Source organism: Bos javanicus, chromosome 8, assembly GCF_032452875.1.
Source record: "Bos javanicus breed banteng chromosome 8, ARS-OSU_banteng_1.0, whole genome shotgun sequence".
NCBI lineage: Eukaryota > Metazoa > Chordata > Mammalia > Artiodactyla > Bovidae > Bos > Bos javanicus.
Window position 1 is genome coordinate 24,582,927 of NC_083875.1, and position 24,155 is coordinate 24,607,081.

A 24,155-nucleotide genomic window follows, 5' to 3' on the forward strand; every position below is an offset into this window, starting at 1 on the left:
ATGTGACTGCAGGCCCAGCCTCGTCACCCGTTACAGGCTGGCCGGCAAGGAGCTGTACTTTCTTCTTCCTTATCCTGACTCCGCACAGTCCATGTGTCTCCCTGCCTCCAGGGCCAGCCATACCCATGACCCAGCCAGCCGTCACCTCAAGTGTGGCTGCCCAGTACTCCAAAGTCAAGCATGGCTGGGGAGAGTGAGGACCACGGGCGTAGCCATCATTGCCAGTCAGTGGAGAAGGGCCCTAGGCTGGCTGACTGGATAACTTGGAGGATTCTTTTGTAATTGTGTGCTTCAGTATAAGCTGTCAATAGAATAGCATTTGGACCTTGAAATATATTTTTATATCCAATTTCAACCTATGTAGGCCTGATTTCTGCTTCCAGTGGGTGGTGTGTTGAAATTGGGATTCTTCCTGGGCGGTGACGGTGGCCTTGGCAGGGCCAGGAGTGCAGGGCATTATAGGCTGTGCTTTTGTGCCCTGTAGTAGTCTCCTTCAGCATTGTTCCCAGGTGGAGTGAAGACTATGCTTGCTAAATAAATGCAGCTTCAACAAGCCACCATCTTGCCTTGCAGACAGAACTGCCCCAGTCTCTTCCTGGATCTGCTGCAGTCTTGACATGACCCTGGTTTCAGGGAAAGGTTTAGATTCTTTGTCAGACTTTTTTTTTTATTGACTGTCTGGCAGGATGAAAAAAAAGCAAAACAAAATTGAAATGGTACCATCTATCTAGAAAGGGTAAAATTTGCTTTATCCGATTAAATAGCATACCACTGGTTTCTTGGCATATTTTATTTGACAAATGTAGCTTCACACATGTGAGTCATCAATCTGTCAGGAATACTCAGTTATATGTCACTTTCTCCATACACCTATAAGCATAATAAGGGGGTCCATATGCTTTCAGTTTTAACTAGTTTAGGGTAGGAAATATATGTACCCCAAGGGTGCTTTTTCCTCTGGACCTGTGTCTTAGAACTGGAGTGTGTTTAGTCGTGTGTGTGTGTGTGTGTTTGTGAGTGTGATAGTGATGATAATGAGATGATCTGAAATTTCACATGAAATAAGCGAAAACATACCAGGAAGGCCAAACTATGAAACGGGCAGACTCTTGAGTCTTCTTCTTTCATATCCCTTGACTATTCTCTCTGTGTAGGTTGATAATAGTCTCAAAGTTTCTATAAATTACCAGGCAAAGCTATGGTTTCCTTTTTCTCAATTTTCTAGGGACTGGGGAAGAGGGAAAGTGCTCATTGAGTCAGACATTTCTAATTCTTGGAAAAAAAGTGAACAGAGAGAGAGAGCCATATGTCAACAAAGCAAGTAATTAACCTGAGTATTGTTAGGAGCTACTAGTGATCGTTAACATCAAAGACCCAGCGGTAGAGAATCCATCTGCTGAGTAATTGAGTTGTCAGTCCTCACAAAAGAATACAGAAAAATAATAATCTTGAAAATCTGATTCTCAAGCCAGATCCTCAGATTAAGGATAGAAGCGCAACTCATCATAGTTCTATTTTCAGAGACTATCACGTGCATACTTGGTGCCTCTCAGCAGTCTGGGTGGCTGTTTCTTCTCCCTACAGCTTAAAAGAGAGGAATAATGCTGTGCCATTTTAACCGAAGTTTTTTTGTTTTTGTTTTTTAACTTCAAACTTCTTTATGTGAATTTCAAACAAAATCAAAATTCTAGATCCTTTTTGGCTGAAAGTATTGAAGGGGAGGGAGGGGCCTCAAAGGAAGGAAGCGATCCATCGGACCCAAGTTAATATTCAGAATATCATAAATCACCTATCAGCCTGCGAGGCGTGTTGAATGAAATCAAAGAGTCCATCCAGTTAAACTGGTTTGAAATCGGCCTGTGGAAGACAAGGTGCCATATTTTTCTATTCTGGAGTCGTTTCCTTAAAGATAAGAAATGATCATAAATAAAACAATTGTCTTCAGCATGGATCAGCTCTCAGAATGAGGTTTTGACAAAGCTGTTTATTTTGGAGCAGGGAGAGATCAAAGCAGGAAGATTAACTGAGCCCTCTCTGGGCAGCCACTCAGTAACTCGAGGCGGATCACTGACACCCGGGGCTTTTGTTCCTGCCTCTGCAGCTTCAGAAGAAAGAAACCAGGATTTCAGTGTCATTGGGCCTCCGGTGCCGCAGCCCTTATGGAATGTGTAGGATGGGATTTCAGCGCCCTGCGTGTTCTATTTTCTGCTTTGAAGAGAAGGTGGTGGAACTCTCTCAACCTAGTTCATAACTCTGTGTGCCCCATAGAGAGTTCTCGGTCACTTGGTCCCCAGAGAACAATGACTTGGGGCAGGGAATGGCGGGGTACTCAGGGGAAGGATATGATGGGAACAAAATTCAGTTTTCTAATGCACAAGGCAGGCAGACAGGGGCTGTATTTTTCCTCTTGCCTGCATTCACAGCAGATTGGCTCTGCTTGGCCCAGCCCTGTATCTGAGTTGGCGAGGAGTGCCATCTACTGACCTACTTACTCCTAGGTCTCAGTGCTAACGAACGTTCCCCTTGAGGTCTCATTTCCAGCCAAAATAGAGAAGGGAGTTCTGAATGTAGGGGGGTGTTTGGTTTCCTTTACTAAAAGCTATTGCTTTGCCTCTGCGATTAAGTAATTTCCTTGTGTTGCCAGAAGTATTATGTTTGAAATTAGCCTGGTCACATTGGTCATCTGGTATCTTAATCTTAAAAACGAAGGAAGAAAGGCGATTCTCAGGCAAGATGCTGTTAGGAGCTCACTTCTTATACATTTTCCTAAATTCAAATGAATGTGTATTCCTTTTGAGAAGCATTTGGTCTTTTCTAGAATGTCATCCTCAGCAAGTAAAGTGCTTATTAGCAGTAGAAAATTTCATGGCTAAATGGGAACCTGGATGCTCCCTTGCTCCTAGCTCTTTTTATTTGTCTCATTTTTGTCAAAGTTCAAAAAACATTGAATGATAGGGCTGGTACCTGAACTTGGGTTTCTGAGCCCAATCAATGCTCTCTCTACAAGTTAAATTACAAAATAAATGTGGACTCATTTTAAAAATCTGTGCATTTTGGAAGTGGTAGACCTTTGAACAGAACCGTGAGACGTGTGTGTGTGTGTGTGTGTATGCTAAAGCAGAGTAAACTTCTTCAATATCTCCTTTTTTGGCATTTTTTCCCCTCAGTGTTAGCTTCAGATTGTAACTCACTTGATAATGAGAATATAATGAAAAAGACAAATTACCTTTGCCTTTATGTTTTTATATGTCTGTAAACACTCATCAATAATTTCAGTGGTTTTCACCATTTAAAGCATACTTCTCAATTTTGAAAATTCTAATTAATCAACTGTGTTTATTAAATAATAATGTATTCTCCTTTTTATTAATTAGAAATGTAACTCCCCATCGTCTGAACAGTATGCAAAACTGCTGTTCATAACCTGAGCTATAATTGGTTCAGATCAAAGGAAAGGCACTGGGGATTTTATCCTGGGTAAACACATTATTTCTTAGAATACAGAAAATGGTCCTGGCTTTCTGATTTCTTGAGTAGGAGGATTCCAAGTTGGGAGCAGCCAGCGTGGCAGCCACCTTCACTTCCAAACCTTCCTCAATTTAGTAGACAGGAGTACTTTTTAGAATCTGAGAGGCAGGTACTAGAAAGGGTATTTGAGTGTTTGTCTTATCCTTACTGCACTGAACACGGGTAGTCATGTTGAAACAACAGGATGAATAAGAAAAATTTCTTGCCAGAGGGGACTGTAATCTACTACAGCTCAGCTGCTGTGCATATGTGGGAGAGTGTTGTCACTAAAGAGAAGCAGCCTTGGAAGCATAGATCAATTTCCTTATCATCACTTTTTTTTTTTTAAAGTTCTATTGCCCTGACTCAGCATTTCAGATATAAGTAGTTTATTTTCTGAGAGAAAGTCAGATTAGAGGAGAAGAACTAAAATGTGAGGAGGAAAAATGCTCTTTGGAAAGTGATGTTATGCATTTCATTCATAGCGCCTTTTGTTTATGTGGCAGGTTAGCCAAGCAGTGCTAGCAATCAAACTTAACTGTTTCCTCTTTGATCCCTAGATTCTTGAAGTGAAAAGTCCAATAAAGCAAAGCAAATCAGATAAGCAAATAAAGAATGGCGAATGTGACAAGGTAGGTTTCTAGTCTGTTACCGTGAGTAACGTTGCACTGACACTCTTCTGTTTCTTTGTGTTTCCCTTGATCATTCTTGCTGGTTCTCATTTCGTTTTCTTCATCAGAAGGGCCTGAAGTTCCCAAATGACAGACGCTTCTTTCCAGTGCTTTGTAGTTTATTTTCCAAGTCTTGTTTACATCTCCAGTGAACAAGATAAACTTGGCCTTTTGCTATCCATGCTTGCCAAGGGATTTTGGGCACATGGAATTAGGAGGTGAGAGAGCTGTGGTGGAGGTGGAGGGTTCAGGAATCTCGGACTGAAGTGAGCAGGACATCTGATCCCAGTGCAATGTGTTTTCCCCTCGTGTGCAGTCACGCATCCAAAATCTGACTTCAAGGGTTGTTGGGGGTTTGTGTCCTGTTGTAAGCAGGGTCCTCACATGCTTTGCAGGATCGGGGTAGGCCTGGATAATGCTTCACAAACCTTTATTTGCTTTCATTGCAAATGGCACAAAGAATACCCAGGCATTTATGCTAACAAAGACCTGAGTCTGAGCACATGAAGGTGCTCTGCCTTTTCAGGGGAACTCGACAAGCCAGATGCTGATTTGGATAGTGACCTCTATTTTTCATAAGACCTTCTTCTGTCCTGTTACTTGCTGTTCACTGGCCATGTTAGGTATGACCAGGAGAGGTTGTTTTTTTTCCCCTTCCAATTTGCCCTAATTACATAATTAGTGATGTGCATTGATACTTCCATGTTCAAACTTGGAAACATTATAACTAAGAGAAAAAAGCCTAAGATGGAAGAATAATTGAAAAAAAGAATATGTACTGTGATAATATGCTTAAGCTCACATTTTTTCATTGAATTCCTTTTCTCTCTGTAGAGGTATGGTTGGGAGAGGGTTAATCCTGTTCACTTGGGAGCAAATAAGTTCACAAATAGCCCTATTTTGTAAAAAAGCTGCCTTGAGAAAGTACTAGTTGGCCAAAGGAGAGTTGGTCTGCAAAGGCCTTGGGCAGTGCATCCACACAGCTTAGGGCAGAAGGTAGAATGTGCGACCTCTAACCACCTCTGGTATGTTCTTACTTGTTTATCCTTTTGTTTTTGAACTGCTTCCTAAATGCTTGTCACTGGGGGCATACCGTTCTCTTTCAGGCATACCTCGATGAACTGGTAGAGCTTCACAGAAGGCTGATGACGTTGAGGGAAAGACACATTCTGCAGCAGGTGAGGAGGGCTTCTGAACACCAGCCTTTCCAGAAGCCTTGAGGTCTGGTTTGTCCTGCGCTGGTGTGACAGCACCTGGAGGCACACTGGCCGCACGCTCTCTGGGCCAGTGCCACCTGCAGAGTATTTGGGGAGGGGCTTATTTCCAAGGCTACCTGGAAGTCTGCTTTGGGGCTTCCTTGGTGCCACAGACAATGGAAACGGGGCACTTGGGGAAGTGACGATGCTGCAACATACTGATCTCAAGCCATCTGATGCTGTCATGTGGGCTGACGGAGGGATGGGAGGAATGCAGAAACCTTTGGGGCCAGGCTTCTGGTTTCATGGGAAAACAGTGATAAGAACTGCAGTCAAGTGCTGTAAACATTTGTGATTCAATTTAGTAACCTTTGCCAATGCTATTCTAAGGAAAATAAATATTTTCCTCTTTTGTCTTATCTTGTTTAACATACATTCTATTATTATGAACTCAACTGTGGAATACTTTTGAGTGGGGACATTTCTATTAGTACAATTTGATGTTTTGAGAAGGAGGGTGGTTTTTAGTTTTCATACGGTTATAGTATGTGTTCCCATTGCATCAAAAATTAAAGATAAAATAATTTTTCTTTAATACTCAAAGTGAAGGTTGTGTTCTAAATTCCAGGGTAGATTTGTAGATTATTTTGCTGCTGGAATTTTTTTTAAAGACTGCTTTCAAATGACTTGATGTTAGAAGTTAATCTACCCCAGCTGTGTGTATATGTGTGTGTGTGTTTAATATTTAATGGCTGATGGTCACATTTATATTCTGTGTACATTTTTGGTTAAATCTATAAATACATACTCTCAAACTTTGCAAGTTCCCTGATTGGTTTGATAAGGTTTAAAATTCTAGAGTTTCAGACTTGAACAGAAGACTACAGACCTATAATTCTTAATTGAGGATAAGTTGCATTTCTTGCATGTCTATCTAAGTGTGCAATAGGTCAGGGAGCAGGATCTGAGTGGCTTGCTCTAAGACATATCCTAGTATATCGAGAGTATTTTTCTTCAATTTTTTTCTGTACAACTGAAAATTAGTCAGTTAGCCTGCCACTTGGCAATTATTTGGGGCCCATTGCCTGAATGGTGATGGTAAATCTATTTAGCTGATTTTCCCATTTTTTTCCTGAGCACCAGCTCTGAACCACTGTGGAAAAGCTGTCTAATAAAGCTATTATTGAACAAATTGGACCTAAATAGTGTCTCACAGGAGAGCAAGATAGATGTTTGGGCAGCGTTGGGACCCCCTTCTCACAGAAAGCCAGCCAGTGAATCGAGGATACTGTGCCATTGGGCAGGGTCTTACCATGGGGTGTCATTGGCATTCCCAATTTCACATTGCCCTTTATTTTGACCTTTGAAAGCGTTATGAGGGAAGGTGGCTTAACAGGAGAGTTTCATGGAAGTGGATTATTTTAGCATTCTAGAGGGAGAGAGTGATATCTATGAATTTTTAACCTAGCATAAAGGCACTCCAGGGCCCACAGCATTTCAACCTAATTGCATTCCCAGGCTGGTTGAAAGCTCTCAGTCTTTGGCCTTTTGCCTTGTAATGCAGCTGAGGCTTGTGATTATGATACCATGATGCATGTCCTGTCATGGTTTACTGCTTAATTAATTCCTATTGTAAAGCATAGCACTGTTGAGCACTGACGTTATTCCCCACCTTGAGCGCTGCGCATCCTGTGGACTGCGTTCCACAGAGTCTATCTCCTCTGCCATGCAGACCATAGCACCTGAGACAGGATTTCTAGTGAGCCCGGGAGCCTATCCCAGTTCTTTTCCTATGGAAGGGATCCTATCAGAAAATCTGGCCTGACATTTTTATTTGGCTCACAAAAAATGGTTTATCTCTTTTTTATTCTGGGATCATGCAGTGCTGGCACCCGGCATCTAGGTTAATGAACAGAAAGCATTGGATCAAGAGAGGCTGCGTTCTTAAGGCCCTTTTCCATCAGGTACAATGTAGTACAGTGGACACAGTCAAAACCAGAGATGTCAGTACCTTGGACTGACTAATAATTTCATTCTTCTTTAAACCACATGTCTAACATTTATTTGGAAAGGGAGACTGAAGACTTCTAAACTTTCTTGCAGTTCCAGCTCTGAGTCTGGGCTTGCATCCTCCTCAGGAGAAAAAAAATAACCTCTGAGGAAAACCAGGGCTTCCTTAGAGGCTGGTTCAGCAGTTTAGGTAACAGCTATTATACTCAGAATTTTCTTTAGGGAGATAGGGAATAAATGGTATGGCAGAGTGTTATAACAATGTGGAGAACTCTCCCTGAGAAGTGTTTTGCCGAAAGTGATCTTCTCCACCCTGGAGAATCTCCTGTTGTATTTTAGAATTCCTTGAAGACTGGAGCCTGATGGCCCACTTCCTAACCCCAGTAATGTTGTCACAGCCGTAGACGGGGCTTCCCTGTCCGCATAGCAGGGGCCATTCTGCAGGAAGACCTAGCTCACCCCAGCCCTGACTTCCCTCCAGACGGAAGCAAAACTTGTTCATGACTTCTCACTCAGTGAAGAGGCTGTTTGGGTGAAAAGAATCCTTTAAAAAATATATATATATATATGTATGTGTGTGTGTATGTGTGTGTGTTCAGCCGCTCAGTTGTGTCTGACTTTTTGCAACTTTCTGGACTGTAGACTGCCAGGCTTCTCTGTCCATGGGATTCTCCAGGCAAGAATACTAGAGTGGGTTACCATTCTCTTCTCCAGGGGATCTTCCTAACCCAGGGATCAAACTCTTGTCTCCTGCTTTGCAGGCAGATTCTTTACTGCTGAGCCATCAAGGAAGCCTATATACATACATATATATGTGTGTGTGTGTGTGTGTGTGTGTGTATATATATATATATATATATATATATATGCAAATATGTGTAAAATCAGACTACAAATAATTTATTGCCTTTTTTATAATTTTTTATGACTTTTATAACCAGGGTTGGGGGAAGAAGCCGTAGACTTAAACAAGTGGATCTTACCCCTTAAAAAGAAAACAAAAAAAACCCTGCATAGTACCCCCTCCAAAGCTGATGTGGCAGGAAATAATCCATCACAAATATTTGCACAACCACCGTCATCTGAAGAATGGGCTCAGCAATTTCCATGCTCTTCCTCCTTCACTACCTATAACATACCGTGTGCCCCTGGCTGCTTTCCCCCTCTGCAGTCAGTCTGCCTTTTACTGTTACTATTATTTTGGAGTTAGATTCATCATTGCAGTCTGATGCAAGGTAACGACACCAGGGTGGCAGCATGTGCATTTGCAGGTCGGGGAATCCTACGGCACGGCAGCAGGGCGTCCTTCAGGGACCAGCGGGGTGGTGTCTGTAGGTTGTGGGGCTTGTGTCATTACCATAAAGCATGTTAATGCTCTGTTTCTGATGTTCTAACTATCAGGATTCCTGGAAAGGAACCCACATTTATTTTTCTTTATGAAGTCTTTACTTAATTGAGGGTGTAGATTCATGCTCTAATAATTCAGATCATTAATGCTGTTCCCATTGGCAAATAGTCCTGAACGCCCCATCTGTTGGCACTCCTACTGCTCGAAGGCCGTCTTTGCCTCCACCTTGATGCATTCTTACCAGCTCCCGTAAAAATGCAGGGTTCATTTAGTGCGAGTGATCAGATCCCCTTCGTTTCTTTGTGTGTGTGTGGCTGCAGGCAGGGTGGGGTGTGAAGTTTGTGGAGGAGGCAGGAGAGCTGTAATCGAAGCCCCGGAACCTACAAGATAGTACAGTGCCCATGAGGTGAGGGGGTTGAATATCCTAGTGAGTAAATGTGTTTATTTGCTTTAAAACCAAGTGGCCTTTTCTAGAAGGTATTTTTATTATTCTTTCTTCTATTTATTATTTAGTAATTAGTAAGCAACTAGATTGAGTCACAGAATTTTATTTTCTTACAATGGTGAGTTACCTGTCATTTTCAAGGGAAAATGTAGGACTGTACTTCTTTACCCCCACATTGTGGTTTTAGTTTGTTGTTTAAAAAAGATTTTTTTGTTTTTGCTGTGGACCGTTTTAACACCTTTATTGGATTTACTACAATATTGCTTCTGTTTAATGTTTTGATTTCTTGGCCGTGAGTCATGTGGGATCTTAGCTCCTCGACCAGGGATTGAACCCACACTGCTTGCAGTGGAAGGCAAAACCCTAATCACTGGCCCTCCAGGGAAATCCCTTGTTGTTTCAACTACTTTCCTTCAGCTGCTATTCTCCCTGTTTTCTTTCCTCTCTCCTGCAAACTTTTATTATACTTTTTTTTTTTTTTTTTAATTTCAAGGAGATCTTTTCTGACTTTTAGCTTCTGGCATTTTCCCTGCTTCATTTGTTTTAGTGCTGATGAAATGGCCAACAGTCAATGAGGGGCAGAGGAAAAAGCACTGGGTGTGAAAACTCATGTGTTGTATAGTTACCTCCTGGATAATTAAGGATACGTTTATGTTTACATGGTAGTCATAATCATGTTGCCCTCATCTGTGTAGCAATTTTCAGCTTATAAAGAAGCTTCATGTTCTGTATATTATTTGATCCTCTAAACAACATTGCATGATAGGTAGAATGGGTGGCATTGTCCCCATTTTACAGTTGAGAAAATTGAGGCTCAGAGGTTCTGATGTTCTGTCCAATGCCATTCAAAGAGCAGAGTCGGGATCAGTTCAGTTCAGTTGCTCAGTCATGTCCGACTCTTTGCAACTGCCAGGCTTTCCTGTCCATCACCAACTCCTGGAGCTTGCTCAAATTCATGTCCATCGAATCGATGATGCCATCCAACCATCTCATCCTCTGTCGTGCCCTTCTCCTCCTGCCTTTAGTCTTTCCCAGCATCAGGGTCTTTTCCAATGAGTCAGTTCTTCACATCAGGTGGCCAGAGTACTGGAACTTCAGCCTCAGCATCAGTCCTTCCAAAGAATATTGAGGACTGATCTCTTTAGGATTGACTGGTTGGATCTCCTTGCAGTCCAAGGGACTCTCAAGAGTCTTCTTCAACACCACAGTTCAAAAGCATTAATTCTTTGGCACTCAGCTTTCTTCATAGTCCAATTCTCACAACCATACATGACCACTGGAAAAACCATAGCTTTGTCTAAATGGACCTTTGTTGGCAAAGTAATGTCTCTGCTTTTTAATATGCTGTCGAGGTTGGTCATAGTTTTTCTTCCAAGGAGCAAGTGTCTTTTAATTTCATGGCTGCAGTCACCATCTGCCGTGATTTTGGAGCCCCCCAAAATAAAGTCTGTCACTATTTCCATTGTTTCCCCATCTATTTGCCATGAAGTGATGGGACCGGATGCCATAATCTGGAGAAGGGAATGGCAAACCACTTCATTATTCTTGCCTTGAGGACCCCATGAACAGTATGAAAAGAGTCAGGATTAAATATGCCAAATTCAGGATTCTCTGTTCTGAATGCTTGGGCATTTACCTGCTGGCCAGCTCGTTGAGAAGAGGAGCCACACTCTGGGATAATTGTCATTTGCTTCTATTGCATAAATTGAAAGGCTATTTGTTTCCATCCTAAAAGAGCTCTCTGAAGGGGCTGTTTGTTGCTGTACTGAAGTTTACACATTTTCAGTTCGTCTTTAGTATTTCTAATCGATGTAGCAAAAAGATAATTTACTCTGGAAAGTACTCTTGATTCAATTAATGTTAAATATATAGTAAGTATTGGATTGCCTTGAAAGGCTTGTATTTGTGGACATAGCTGGGTGTGCGTGTTTCTCTACGCATATAGATGTATGGGGGTGACTTATCCTGTAACTATTAACTAATAAAGCCAACGAGAGTTCATTTTAGATCTTTAGTGTTAATAAGATCTAGCTTGATAAATGCTTACATGAATGTCATACTTTAACCATAATCAGAAACGCGCCTTCAGATAATCTCCTGATCCATGTAATTGAACCCTGAGTCTAGTGGTTTAAGCAAGTAAGGCTCCCTCTCTACCCCTGCATCCTGCCTCCCTGCCACCCCATATAATAATAGGCCTGGAGGTAAGTGATTCATGGTTGGTGTGGTGGCTTAAAAGATGGAACCGAGGACATAGACTCATTGCCACTCTGCTCTGCCATCTTTCATTTCGTTGATTCATCCACATGAGGGGAAGACAGATGCTGCACTTCCAGAGTTGCATCTTCTTTCCAGACAGGAAGGGAGCAGAGGGCAAAAGCTACCTGCCCATAGTCCACACCCTTCTGAAACTTTTCCTAAAAGCCCAGTGACTTTTGACAAACTGTGAATAGCAGTGTCTGCCTAGTGCTGCAAGTGGGTCTGGGAAGCCAGTGTATTGCCACTTCCAGAAAGTCAAGCTTCTGCTAGGAAAGAAGAAGGGACACATGAATAGGAGGTAGGCAGTCTGCTGTGACTGTCATGATTTTGCAAGGGGAGTAACTGGTTTTGTTATTAAACCCACAGTTACATCTGTAAAAAAAATAGTTTCAGAAGTTGAATACGGCAATAACAGCTCAGTCTGGAGTTGTGCAATTAATTGGAATGAGGTTCACTGTGCCTTTTATGTTTCTGTGGCAGTCAAATATGTCAGGAATGGGGAGCACATTTTCTATTGAGAGCCACTGACCCATAGGAAACAGTTCGCAAATTTACTGTTTTTTGAAGAAAACTAATTGTAAGAAGAAAAGGTCAAAAGTTTCCATTCTGCTGTTTTCAACTCCAGACTAGGTAATCTAAAACTTCATTGAATAAATAATAGACTGAATAATTAAAATTACTCCTCTTAGGATGATTGAGAAAGAACAGAAGCAAGTGATAGAGGATAACAGACAACTACAAATAAGCCAAATGGGTTGCCAGTTGGTTTCTCTGCACAAATAGTTTTTCTTTCATCTTGATGGTGATTTTCCTCTTTCTTTCACAAAGCTTGCTGAAATTAACCTCCCTCCATTCCAATTTACTCACAACAAACATACCTAAAACCCACACTGCCAGGCACAGTATCTATTTCTGATAAAATTATTTGTAAAATAGGAATAGAAAGACACACAACAAGATAAAAAATTCTTTCAAATCATAACCAACATCATTGTTAATGTTGAAACCTTAGAAAGTGTCCTCCTGAAAACCGGGCAAAACCAACAGTAACTCTGTCACCACTTCTGTTGATCATATTTCTGGAAGTTGGAGCCAATTCAAGGAATGAGGTATAGCTATTCCAAATGGGGAGACAAGGCATCTTTTCTTTCTGTAGATAATACTTATTACCTCCAAACGCTCAAGGCCATCCACTGAACATGACTGTTGGGATGAATATAGATTTTTATTTATTTTTTGTGGAAGCATAACAAAATGTGCAGCTAGATCAATTTTAACAAAGTGAATGCATCTTTTGTCACCAGTACCCAAATCAAGCAATGAAGCAGTCCCAGCACCCCAGAAGTCTTCCTTGAGCCCCTCTATAGTCACTACCCATATCTTTAGGGAGGTGGAGATGGAAATGGTTTCCTTTTTTTTTTGGTGGGTTTATTGCATTTTCTAAACTTTCAACAATAAGGTAATCTGAAAGAAAAATGATCATTATATTGGTATGTGTTCTGCATGTACATATTTTTATAAGGAGTTTTGTTATTCCTAGGCTGGAATTTCCTTTCATCTGTTAAGTACAGCCACTGTCCTTTGGGTCAGTAATTTTTAAAAGGGTCTTGAAATTGTATCTCCCATTAACTATCCATTCTCACTCCCACCCCTATAGTAAAATAGTCTGTTGATGACTTAAAAGTTAGGAATCAGTTTAAAGAATATGAATGATGAGAACAGGTAATCTGCTCTCATTGAGAAGTTCAAAGGGTTAATATTCCTTTGACCTACCAAATTGGCTAAGAGGTAGTTTGGTGCCATCAATAATATGGGACCTTCTTTCTATAAATGAGTCTCTTAACCCCTTGGGTTCCATATTTTACTCTCTCCCTCTCTTTTTGCATTTTGACGCCTATTGCTTATTGCCTAAACTTTCTCTTCTTCACTCCTCTAGATTGTGAACCTTATAGAAGAAACTGGACACTTTCATATCACAAACACAACATTTGATTTTGACCTTTGCTCGCTGGACAAAACCACAGTTCGTAAACTACAGAGTTACCTGGAAACATCTGGAACATCTTGAGGATACAACAACTGGATGCATCAAAGACTATTGTTTTTTTTTTTGGTTGTGATTTTTTTTTCCTTGTTTGTTTATATGAAAACACTCAGAATGATGCAACCAAAAGGGAAAAAAATAAAAAGCAAACAACCTTCAGCTTTATTTTTCTTTAAAGCCAGTCATCATCTCTTGATAAAGGAGAGGTTCAGCAAACCAGCCTCAGTGGACCACTCTTCTCTCCAAGGAAATCCCCGGGAAGAGTTAGCCTGGATAGCCTTGAAAACAAAGAGATCAAACACAACACGAGAAAACTTAAAGAATGTGTATGGTATCACGTGTCTCTCTCTCTGTGGTGGTTCATTCCACAGGACGAATGCATATTCAACACACTGCCTTATTACATAACTGATCTATTTATTAATCGCATACTATAGAGTCGTTGAGGGAATGACACCACAAGACATTCTAATCTCTCGGTCCCGTGGATGCTCTTTCAATGCAGCGCCCTTGCCATCCCAAGCCCAGTGACCTTACTCCGTATACCGTGCCACTCTCCAGCAACTTTTTCCAAGTCCCTTAACTCGTTGCAGTCTGTATTTTCCACCTTTTTTTCCAGTTCCAGGACACAAATGATCAACTGGGGGGACCAAATAGCCACCCTGATTTTCTTCTTTGTGGTCTTTTTTTCCTGAAAGTTACAGTCCTTGGCTGTATCCATATAATGAATGATCTTGGACCATGGTAGTAAATGCACCAAATAGGATCATATGAATTGCTGTCTAGCCTTAGTCAATAAACCTGTAGGACTTTTAAACAAACGTGTACCTGTAAACGTCCTGCATCCTACATTGTTGAGCTGTCATCAACATCCTTGTGTCTGTTTCACTGTTATGATATTAGATAAATATGGAAGTGAATGCATTCCACAGGATCATCATTTAAAAAAAAAAAAAAGAAGGAATTCTGATTCTGTTTTCTAAAGAAATGTTGTAGAAATTCTTAATTTGGGTCTATTTATTAGTAAGAGGTTCAGCTTTCTTCAGCTGCCAGTGTGTTACCCATCTTTACCACCAAACCTGGAGTAAGAGATCTTTGTTTGTTCTCATATGATCCTCTTAGACTCTTTTATATTTGAAAAATTAAAATCTTTCTTTGGGGGAAAACTCTTGATTATTCTGCCATAACATATTATGTATTAACTTGTAGATTCAGTGGTTCGATACCTATTTAGTCACTTGCTTATGTTTCCAGAAGGATTTCTTGTATTGGTGACAATAAAGACGGTTGACAATAAAGATGGTTGGGGAGGGGGGATATTTTTGTTCTTGATGTACCCTGTTTTGAAACTAGAAATCTGTCCTGTGGCATGCAAAAGAAAGCAAATTATTTTTAAAAGAAAAAAAAAAAACCCAAAGTACTTTTGGTGTCATTATTCCATCTTCTCCAAAAGTGGAGACATGCAAAATACGAGCAGCTCAGCACCAAGGTTTTGTACTAGGAATTCAACTGAAAAGAAAAGAAAACGAAGAAATACTTCTGGATCCAAAGGTTCGTTCACTGGATCAGCCTTAAGAAAGTCTCTATGTGTGCTAATAGACCAGTATCTCCCTTGTTGATTCCCACGCCAGATGCTGTCTTTTCATACAGAGATTAACTAGGGTCTGTACAGAAAATGGTCTTTCCAGACCCATTCTTTTGGGCAGGAATGTAAATGCAGATTGATAATGGAGTTATTTCTGCATTTTAAAAAGGGGATTTTTTTTTTTACATTGTTTTTTTTCTATCCAAAGACACTATTTTTTTCCTTAAAAAAAATTATAATACAGCCATGCTCCTTGTAAATTACTTCTCAAAAGCATCCTCTCTGAGGACAAATGTACTTTTTCAATAATGTTATGACTCTTACGATTGGCAGGACCATCCTTGAAGCATTTGTTTCGTAGTCCACTTCTCACTGTTTAATTACAGAGGAACTTTGAGTCATTTTGAACATCAGGTGACTGATGAATTGCATGGTTTTAGTTGTTTTTTTTTTTTTTTTTTAACTTTACAGGTGAAAGGGGTGGACAATGCTTATATGGAATTGTTTGCGACATTTAAAACTCTTGAAATTTTTCTAAATGTTAATTCACACATTCTAATTAAGCCAGAAATGTATGTACCTTAACTAAAATATCTGTGCAGTTTAACTAGAAATGTATATATGTAGTATGGGCCATTTTTATTTTTGTGTTTAAATTGTGTGACCAAAACTGTGATTTGGCAATGTAAAGATGTTTTTGTTCCCTAGGTTACTGACCAAGAAACTGGTTAACGTAAGAAGTAAGCAGACAAAAAGGATAGTAAGAAGGGAAGCTATTACAGTGATAAACTTTAGGCCTAAAATTTAGGTAATAAAGCAAATGTCTTCAGAATATTGTCTGGAATGGATAAAATTCAGGAAAATTTAACCCTTCACTGAGACAGAAAAATGAGTTTTCCATGAAATTCCAATAGAATAAGAGTCATATTATTAATTTTTTTAAGAAGTTGAACTCTTTGCTCTCATCTGATTTTTAAATGCAGAAATGATAAACCCCCTTTCAATTAAATTCTAATAGTTATACTTAGAAACCCGCTGAGTTCTGCCACACTTATGTACACTCACCTTTGAAACCTATTAAGATATTTTTGACATGTGTGTTTTAACAGTGGCTTCAGTTTTTTTTAAGCATGAAGGGAAAATGGCAGGGTTTAATTTCTTTTGTGTGTGTGTGTGTGTATGTATATATATATATATGATAGATGTTTCCAATAAAATTAATTGGGTGAGTGTGAATATGGTTTAAGCCAACCAGAGTATAATAAACTTTAAATTTTCCCTCAGCAATTCAAAGGAAAAAACAATTTATGTACAGTACTTCCTCCCCTCCCCTTATCAATTAGCATTTGCCTCTGGTTTTGCAGCTGGATATTTAGAAAAAGATATGCTTAGTTTATAGCAGGCATGTTAGCAACAAAAATGCGTGCAGCTATTTTGTTTCTTCACTGTAATCCACCTGTCTTTATGTAGACAAAAAGATATGTCTATATATGCTTGCATATTGTGTCAAAGTAGGGGAGGACATAAAAACTTAAGATCAAGAGACAAAATCTCTAGGAGAAAAAATTCCTAGGAGAGTGTCCCAAACATTTTTAAATTGCAAAGCAAATTGCTGTAATCTGAATAATTACCCACCTGTTTTGTGGGAAGAACCAATAAAATTGGTTTTCTTCCACTAAACACGTCTTCTACCAAAAATGTTTCTGCTGGTAACTTTTACAGACCCAGCTACTCTTTTAAAAAAAAAGTTTCAGCTTGCATACCATCCCACATACTATTTAGAGCCCCACACGTGTGAATAAGTTGACATACTTGTATTTGAGAGAGACTTTATTCTTAAAATGTTTTAGGTGTCCCTAGGTAACGGAGTTGGATGTTTCGTGTTGGAAATGGCCCGTGTTGCTATTGGATGGTGTGTGTTCATTTTTCTCACTGTGGAGGTGATCTGCTCTGGAGTAGTTCGCTGTATGCTTGTTACTTTCCACCCTTAGCACTTTTGTGTACTAATGCTGTGTACTCCATACGTACACATACCTTAAAATCTTGCTTTGGACTGTTGCTCTAAAGCTATGAGTATAATGTACAGACTACTACAACTGCAATGAATGTTGAGGAGTCGATTCCCATGGTTTAGTCGAGTCTTGGACTGGAAGTCTACATCTTTTGACCTCTTGTTTTCTATGATACTTTTTTATTATGTAGGCACTGCCATCCTTGAATATCCCTTGTAAAGATGCATTGAAGAAGTCAAAGGAAGACAAAGCAACCACTGTCTGTAAACTGTAAATATGTATTTTGGCACTTGAACTCCGGTATTCTGAAAGTAGAGTTATGATGGAAATGCTGACAGATCCCTAACGGTGGCTACAGCTACCATGCAGTGCAAAAATAAATTAAGTAATTGTATTCTTGAGATTAACAGTGCAAGGCCAGTACGTTTTATAAATCTGTCAGTATCTTTTTTGAATGGAGTGTGTATGTGTAGTAATGTTGAAAGATACACTGTGTATGGTGTGTAGATGCTACTATGTGAACTACAAGGCATTCGTTAAGATGTATTTCCCGTCTCTAAAACCCATGTTGAAATGTAAGTACAGATGGACAGAAATAGGTGTTTTACTTAAATTCATATCAAATTTGTTGTGGCTCCATTTTCTTTCCAGCGTACAGTCTTCCTGATTAAGAGTCATTTGACCAAGATTTGGTTTCCCTTTGCATACAAGAAAAATGAGCCCCCAGCCTTTCTCAAGAAGTGATGCTGGTCTTAAGGAATGGTGAGAGGAGAAACGGCTGGGGACACAGTTTTGCTCCATTCATCTCTGAGTCCCCAGGGTCTAGCACCATATTCTGTGTCCTAAAACCAGTACATTTTTTAAGCTTTGCAAAGATTGGGCAAGAAATGGTAGGGTACATTCTTGGAATAAACCAGGTTACTTGTGCATGGTATTTTTTTCTTTTTCCCCTTTTTTCTCTGGGAGGTTCTGTTTACAAACTTAACAAAGATCTTGCATTTACTCTAGTGGCAAGAAATGCTACCTTGTTTAGACAGGAAGGAGAAAGACTATATCAACAGAGAGGAGAGAATACTTTTGATTTCGCAAGGAACCAAGGGATTGGATGTAATGCTCTATGTAATGCTGCTTAAAAGTAGAGAGAGGTCAGATTTGAGAAACCTTATCTTCAGGTGACAAGCCCTTGAGGGGACGATAGTGGACTGCTTTGTATCTTATCAACTAGCAACTGGTTTTAGGTGTGGAAGCCTCAGTCCCAGATGGGCTCATCTGACAGCTAAGCTTTCTAATGACCATGCTGGAAGTGGACTATCTTTTCCCCTTGTTTCAGCCTAGATATTCATTTGTTTATTTTAAAATAATGGCTTTGCATTTTCTCCAACATGGAGAAAGTCAGAGTAAGCATCCTGGGCTTGCTGAAGACAGGATGTCGTCTCCCAAGTGCTCTCACATGGGAAGTGCACTGAACCTCAGTCTCCCCCCAAACCTCCCCACTCTCCCCCTCCACCACCCCATGCCATACGCAGAATCGCACTCCCACTTGGATACCCAGGGAGTCCTGGAGAGAGAGATGGCAGCTGAAGCGAGACCTGATGCCCAGACCTCTCTGCTTGGCAATTTGGGGATACGGTGTCCAAAACGAATGGACTCATTTGTTCTGATTAGTGGAGTAACTAAGGGTATTTTATGGGTTCCCTTGCTCAGAATACCACCCAACTAGAAAAGCCTGAGCACATTTCAATGCTTCTGCTTTCTCCACCCGGTAATAGTATCCACACCTTCCTGTTTATGTGGCCTCTTCCTCTTGGAGGCATTTCCAGTCTTTTCCAGAGGTTGTTAACTTGCCCTGGGCTGTCGGCGCAGCCTCTTGGTCTTAATTTCCCCTTAATTAGAGAAGGGTAACCAGTGTGGTTCCCAAGCGCTAGGGAGAGACATACAAGGCACAAACGAGAAAACACTCCATTAATTATAACTGGGCCCTATAGCCGTACAAAAATAATCTACTGCTGGAATGAGAAGGCTCCCGAGTCCACGCTGATAATAACTCAGGGCGTTGGGATCATGTGCATGGAAGAGGTGGCCACAGGGAACAGGGAGATGGTGGTGCGTGAAGGCAAAGCAATTTGCTCCTTCTGCCTGGTAACACGTCTCCCAGCACATGTGGCCCCCACTGCGGAGCTCTGAAGTTTCAAAAGGGTAGAAAAGGATAAATCCAGGCCATTAAAAGAAAATAATCAAAGCTATTGAAAAGATAAAACAAATGAGTCGCACTAAAAGGGCCGTCTGTGCAAGTAATAAGGCTGAAATACTGATACCGATTTCCTAGCTGAACAGCATTCCTCACACATGTGGTTTGTGTATCCGTGTCTGGGTGGGTGGTCTGGGGAGAAGTGCTAAATGCAGCAAGCTGGCTTAGTTTTTGAGCAGCGGAGGGAAGCTTTGGGACAGGCTCAGCCCCTGGCATCTATAGCCCCTGCAACATAAAGAGGCTTTCCTTTTGCTTTGTTCCAGGAGAGAAAGTTTTAACTTAGCTTATTCATTTAAATATGAGTCTCTGTTCTGCACAGAATCAAAGGGTAGGAGGTTTGTGTGTGTGTGTGTGTGTGTGTGTGTGCGGGTGTTTTAAAGCACCTCCTTGTCCTGTGTCCCAGGTCTAGGGGATGGGATGTATGGCATGGAGTGTAGTAACTCTCCATTTGTTCTAATTTATCCCCTGAGTGCTAGGCAACTATACACGTTTCTTTGGAAAGAGATGCTATTTTAAATAATACCTCAGTCTAGATAGGACACGAAAGAGTATTAAAAGCACATGTTATGAATATAGTCCACGAACAAAAGCCAAAGGCAGATGGACGCCCCCCAGAGGCACATGTATATGAATGACAAAGGAAGTACACTCAGTTCAAAGGGGGAGACTTGTATGGGAGACTTCTACTCAGAAAATAGGTGCCCATCAATTCATGGCTTTTGACAGATGTGGATCTTTGTCTGAAGACAGGTTGCTTCGTGAATATTCCTCAGAATTGATGACTGTTGTGGTCTTTATTTTGAATATCCATCACTGGGGGAATAGATCATTGTTTTCCACATTATAATGTATGCTTGTTTACAGGTTTATTTCCTATCCACCCCTCCGCCCCGCCCCCCCCCCACCCCCAACTGAAATGAAAGCCTGATGAAGACAAAGGCTTTGTGTTGTTACACTGCTGGATCCAGGACCTAGAACAATTCCTGGACAAACTAGGTACCTATCTTTGTTGAGTGAAAATGTGGGAGTATTTTGTAAAACATTGACCTCTTTTGACATTTTATGAAAAAAGGTTTTGTGTTAAAGCGAGTTTGGGAAAACTGCCCAGTATCTGACCCTCTTGGAAATTCATCACTCACTCCTCTAGTAAATCTCTGGGAAGCCATATATTCTGCCAACAACCACCAAACTGGTTTAACTTGAACACTATTTCTTATGTTGTATGTAACAACAGGAGTTGCAGAAGACAGTAACAGATGTTTTGCTTTAAAGTTCCTTGATCAACATAATTTTACACTATATTTCATTCAAGGCTTACAACCTAAAGTTGGGATGCTGCAGGTTCACAGAAGGACAGTAGAGCTGTTAATATCCCCAGAAATTGTTTTCTGGGTTAGGTGACCACTTGCCATCCAAAGTGGAACATTAGAGAATTATCCCAGGACAATGTGAGTAAAGTGGGTTGTTTTTGGCAAACTAGGATATGTGGAAGGGCATCGTATTTCCAAGGAATGCACTATTGGACATGGAGAACTGAAAATTTACCCTCAGGTTTCTGCTTCTACCCTCAGATTTCTGCCTGTACATGATAAACAGTGGTTGGGTTATGTATGGGAACAAGAGCATCCTCCTCAAGGTAGGGGCAAGCCCTTAGGATCCAGGTTGGAAAGGGCATTTTCAAAGTTACTGAAGATCTACAGGTGTTGAAGCGGCCCCTGGGCCATCCCTCATCATCAACCACTGCCCCCCGACCCACCCCCACCGGAGCCTATCATTTGAATAGGTGAATAGGCTATAGATGATCAGTCCTTTCTACAATACATGCACCATACAGGTATGTGTATGGATCCAACAGGTTGGGTCCCTGGCCCTGTTCCCAGACCCTATTGCATGTTGAGGTTGTGGTGTTTTTCCACACAGGATATCTTCCACCTTTGCACCAAATGTCACCTCTTCATTGCCACCTGCTGAGTCACTCTGGCTCCTGCTGCTGCTTCCTGGGGGTTGACACCCTCTCCCTGCTTATTGTTGGAGTGTGTTCTGGAATTTCGCTGCTCTTTACTCTGCCTTCATGCCCTGCCGTGTGATATCCTTTGATGTTTTAGTGGTTCTAGGTTGCACAGGTATAATTCCTAGTAGAGACAGAACAAAGACTCCAAAAATGTTGAGTGAATGAATGACTGTAAATAAACCTCTTGGCTTGCAAGGGGGTTGCTACATTGTCACTCTCTGCTGCCTCCTTCTCCAAAATTCCCTTATTCTGCTACTGTTTTAAAGGTAGGGTATTATGGGGACACAAACCACAGATGCTGGGGTCAGAAAGGCTTGGTTTTGAATCCCAGAACTGCCACTCCTAGTCCTTAAACCCTTAACCTTTCTTGTCACTTGGTTTTCTCATCTGTGAGATGGGAATAAAAATGTACGTCTGTTTTAAGGTTGTTACAGAGACGAGATACTTGTAAGAGCACTTTGCATGCAACAGAGTGATTTTTACGGTGCTTCTGCTGCTGGAGTCTGATGAGAGCCTCTGATTTGCTCTTGTGGTTGAGAATTTTGCCAACACATAGCAGGACCTTGTTGCTGTTTGCTGGTCAGCCTCAAGTGTCTTTATTCTGGTTGTCCACCTATTGTGATGTGCCCGTGGTTCAAACAGCCATGAGCATTGGCCATCCTCATGTGCACTTTCTTGCAAAACAGTTATCAGTTACACAACTGACTGCTGCTTTGGTAGCTGTTTCCAGCTTGGAAAAGAAAAGCAGGCAGAGGTAATGGGATAGTGTTCAGGTTTCTAGTTGGCCTCAGGGCTGGGTCACCTTAAACTGAATTGAGCACATTTTCTCTTGGTGAGCTTGTTTGGTGGAGATAATGTTGGTGAAGCTGAGGTCATAGGTTCAACCCCTTTCCAAGCCCATTTGGTTTTCCCCCTTGTATGGCTACAAACTTTCCAGTCTTAGGAAGTTCAGGGTCTTTGAAGGACAGAGAGAGAGCCTGTCCTTTCAAACATGACTTCATAACATCTTCTGAAGGGGGATTATTGTACATTGTTATCATCATTGCCATCTTAAGGCACCCGTGGCTTAAGCCTCTCAATATTGGCAATTTTACCTGGAATAAACCAAGGTTGTGACCTTAGTTAGACAGTCATTCTACTCAGTTATCATATAGACCTTAGGATGATATTACTCCTTTTGTTTTTGAAAGCAGATATGTATACTATGTTGAACTGTTATCTTCTAATCCTGTGATCTGATTTATAGCAAGTATCTCCGTAACTCTTATTTCAGTATTGTACTCTTAAAAGCCATACCACAGTTTTGATGGCGTGTGCTTGGCCATATTGCTTTGTAGAGGACCCCCGTATAGCCCTTTGCTATGTTGCAAGACAAAGAAATGCCCACTTTAGTGACTACTATTCCCTATTTTCTTTTTTCTCTTAATTATGTGATGTGTTAATTTTCTATTGCTGCTATAATAAATTATGACAAACTTAGTTGCTTAAAACAGTGCAAACATAGAATCTGTGTGCAGTGCAGGAGACGTAGGAGATGCGGGTTCGTTCCCTGGGTTGGGAAGACCCCCTGGAGAGGAGGAAATGGCAACCCACTCCAGTATTCTTGCCTGGAGAATCCCATGGACACAGGAGCCTGGTGGCCTATGGTCCAAGGGGCTGCAAAGAGTCAGACACAACTGAAGCGACTGAGCACAGGCTAAACTCAGAATGTCGGCTGCTGCTGCTGCTAAGTCGCTTCAGTCGTGTCCGACTCTGTACGACCCCATAGACAGCAGCCCACCAGGCTCCCCCATCCATGGGATTTTCCAGGCAAGAGTACTGGAGTGGGGCGCCATTGCCTTTTCCCAGAATGTTGGCAGGGCTGCACAAAGTCTTCCAGAGACTCCAGGGGAGAATCAGTTTCCTTGCCTTTCTCCAGTTTCTAGAGACTGCCTGCATTTCTTGGCTCACGGTCCCCTCCTCCATCTTCAACGTCAGCAGTGTAGCTTTATAAATCATCTCCCTGACTTTTACCTTCTGCCTCCTCCTTCCATCTTTTACGAACTCTTGTAATTACCTTTGGACAATCCAGAGAATCCAGGATAATTTCCCCATCTCAAGATTCTTTACTAATCATAATCAAACTTGCCCCTTTACCACGTAAGGTAATATATTCACAGGTTTTAGCTATTAGGATATGGTCATCTTTGGGGGCAATTACTGTGTCCACCACAGTGGGAAGATGCCAGTATTGAAATCCCCATCCTTCTGGAAGTTTAAGGAAATAAACTTCTACTTAGGTAACTATGTAGAATTTGTCCATCCACATTAAAAATGAAAGTAAATTTGCCTCCAGTTCTAATAGTTCACGGCATCATACTTTGTGACAACTGTGGTAGCAATTTTTGAAAAATCCACAGTGAACCATCTTGAAAGGTTATTTAAGGTTCTGGCTGTGGTGATGGAAATTCAGTCTGTCATTCAACATATATTTATTGAGTATCTACCATGTGCCAACCAGTCTCCTGAGGAGCTTGTGAAAATGTAACCGTGATGGCTACAGAATTTCCCTCCCACTTTGCTGGGACAGAGACTCTTTCCTCCTGAGCTACAATGTCATCATGTGGTTAGGATTTGTTTGAAGCAATATGGAAATCCTTAACTGGCAGACAGACCAAACAGCCTCTCTGGGCTCCCAGCCTTCTCACTCCCATTGCTGATGGCAAACTTCTTAATCTGATCTGAGTTTCACAACCTTTTTAAAGAATGGCCTAAAGTAAATTTGTTCTTGTTCAGTCGCTAAGTATTGTCTAACTCTTTGTGACCCTGTGGACTGCAGC

General features: G+C 41.1%; 1 protein-coding gene across 2 annotated transcripts in view; it reads left to right on the forward strand.

Annotated features, from left to right (window-relative positions):
• The window catches only part of MLLT3 (MLLT3 super elongation complex subunit), a 291,192-nt gene extending 273,488 nt beyond the window's left edge, over nt 1–17,704 (forward strand). For both annotated transcript variants that reach the window (XM_061425188.1, XM_061425189.1), the window contains exons 9-11: nt 4,068–4,139; nt 5,285–5,356; nt 13,373–17,704. In XM_061425188.1, the coding sequence (XP_061281172.1) occupies nt 4,068–4,139; nt 5,285–5,356; nt 13,373–13,504 (276 nt within the window). In that variant the 3' untranslated portion in view covers nt 13,505–17,704. The remainder of the gene's footprint in view (nt 1–4,067; nt 4,140–5,284; nt 5,357–13,372) is intronic.
• Nucleotides 17,705–24,155: the final 6,451 nt, after the last annotated feature.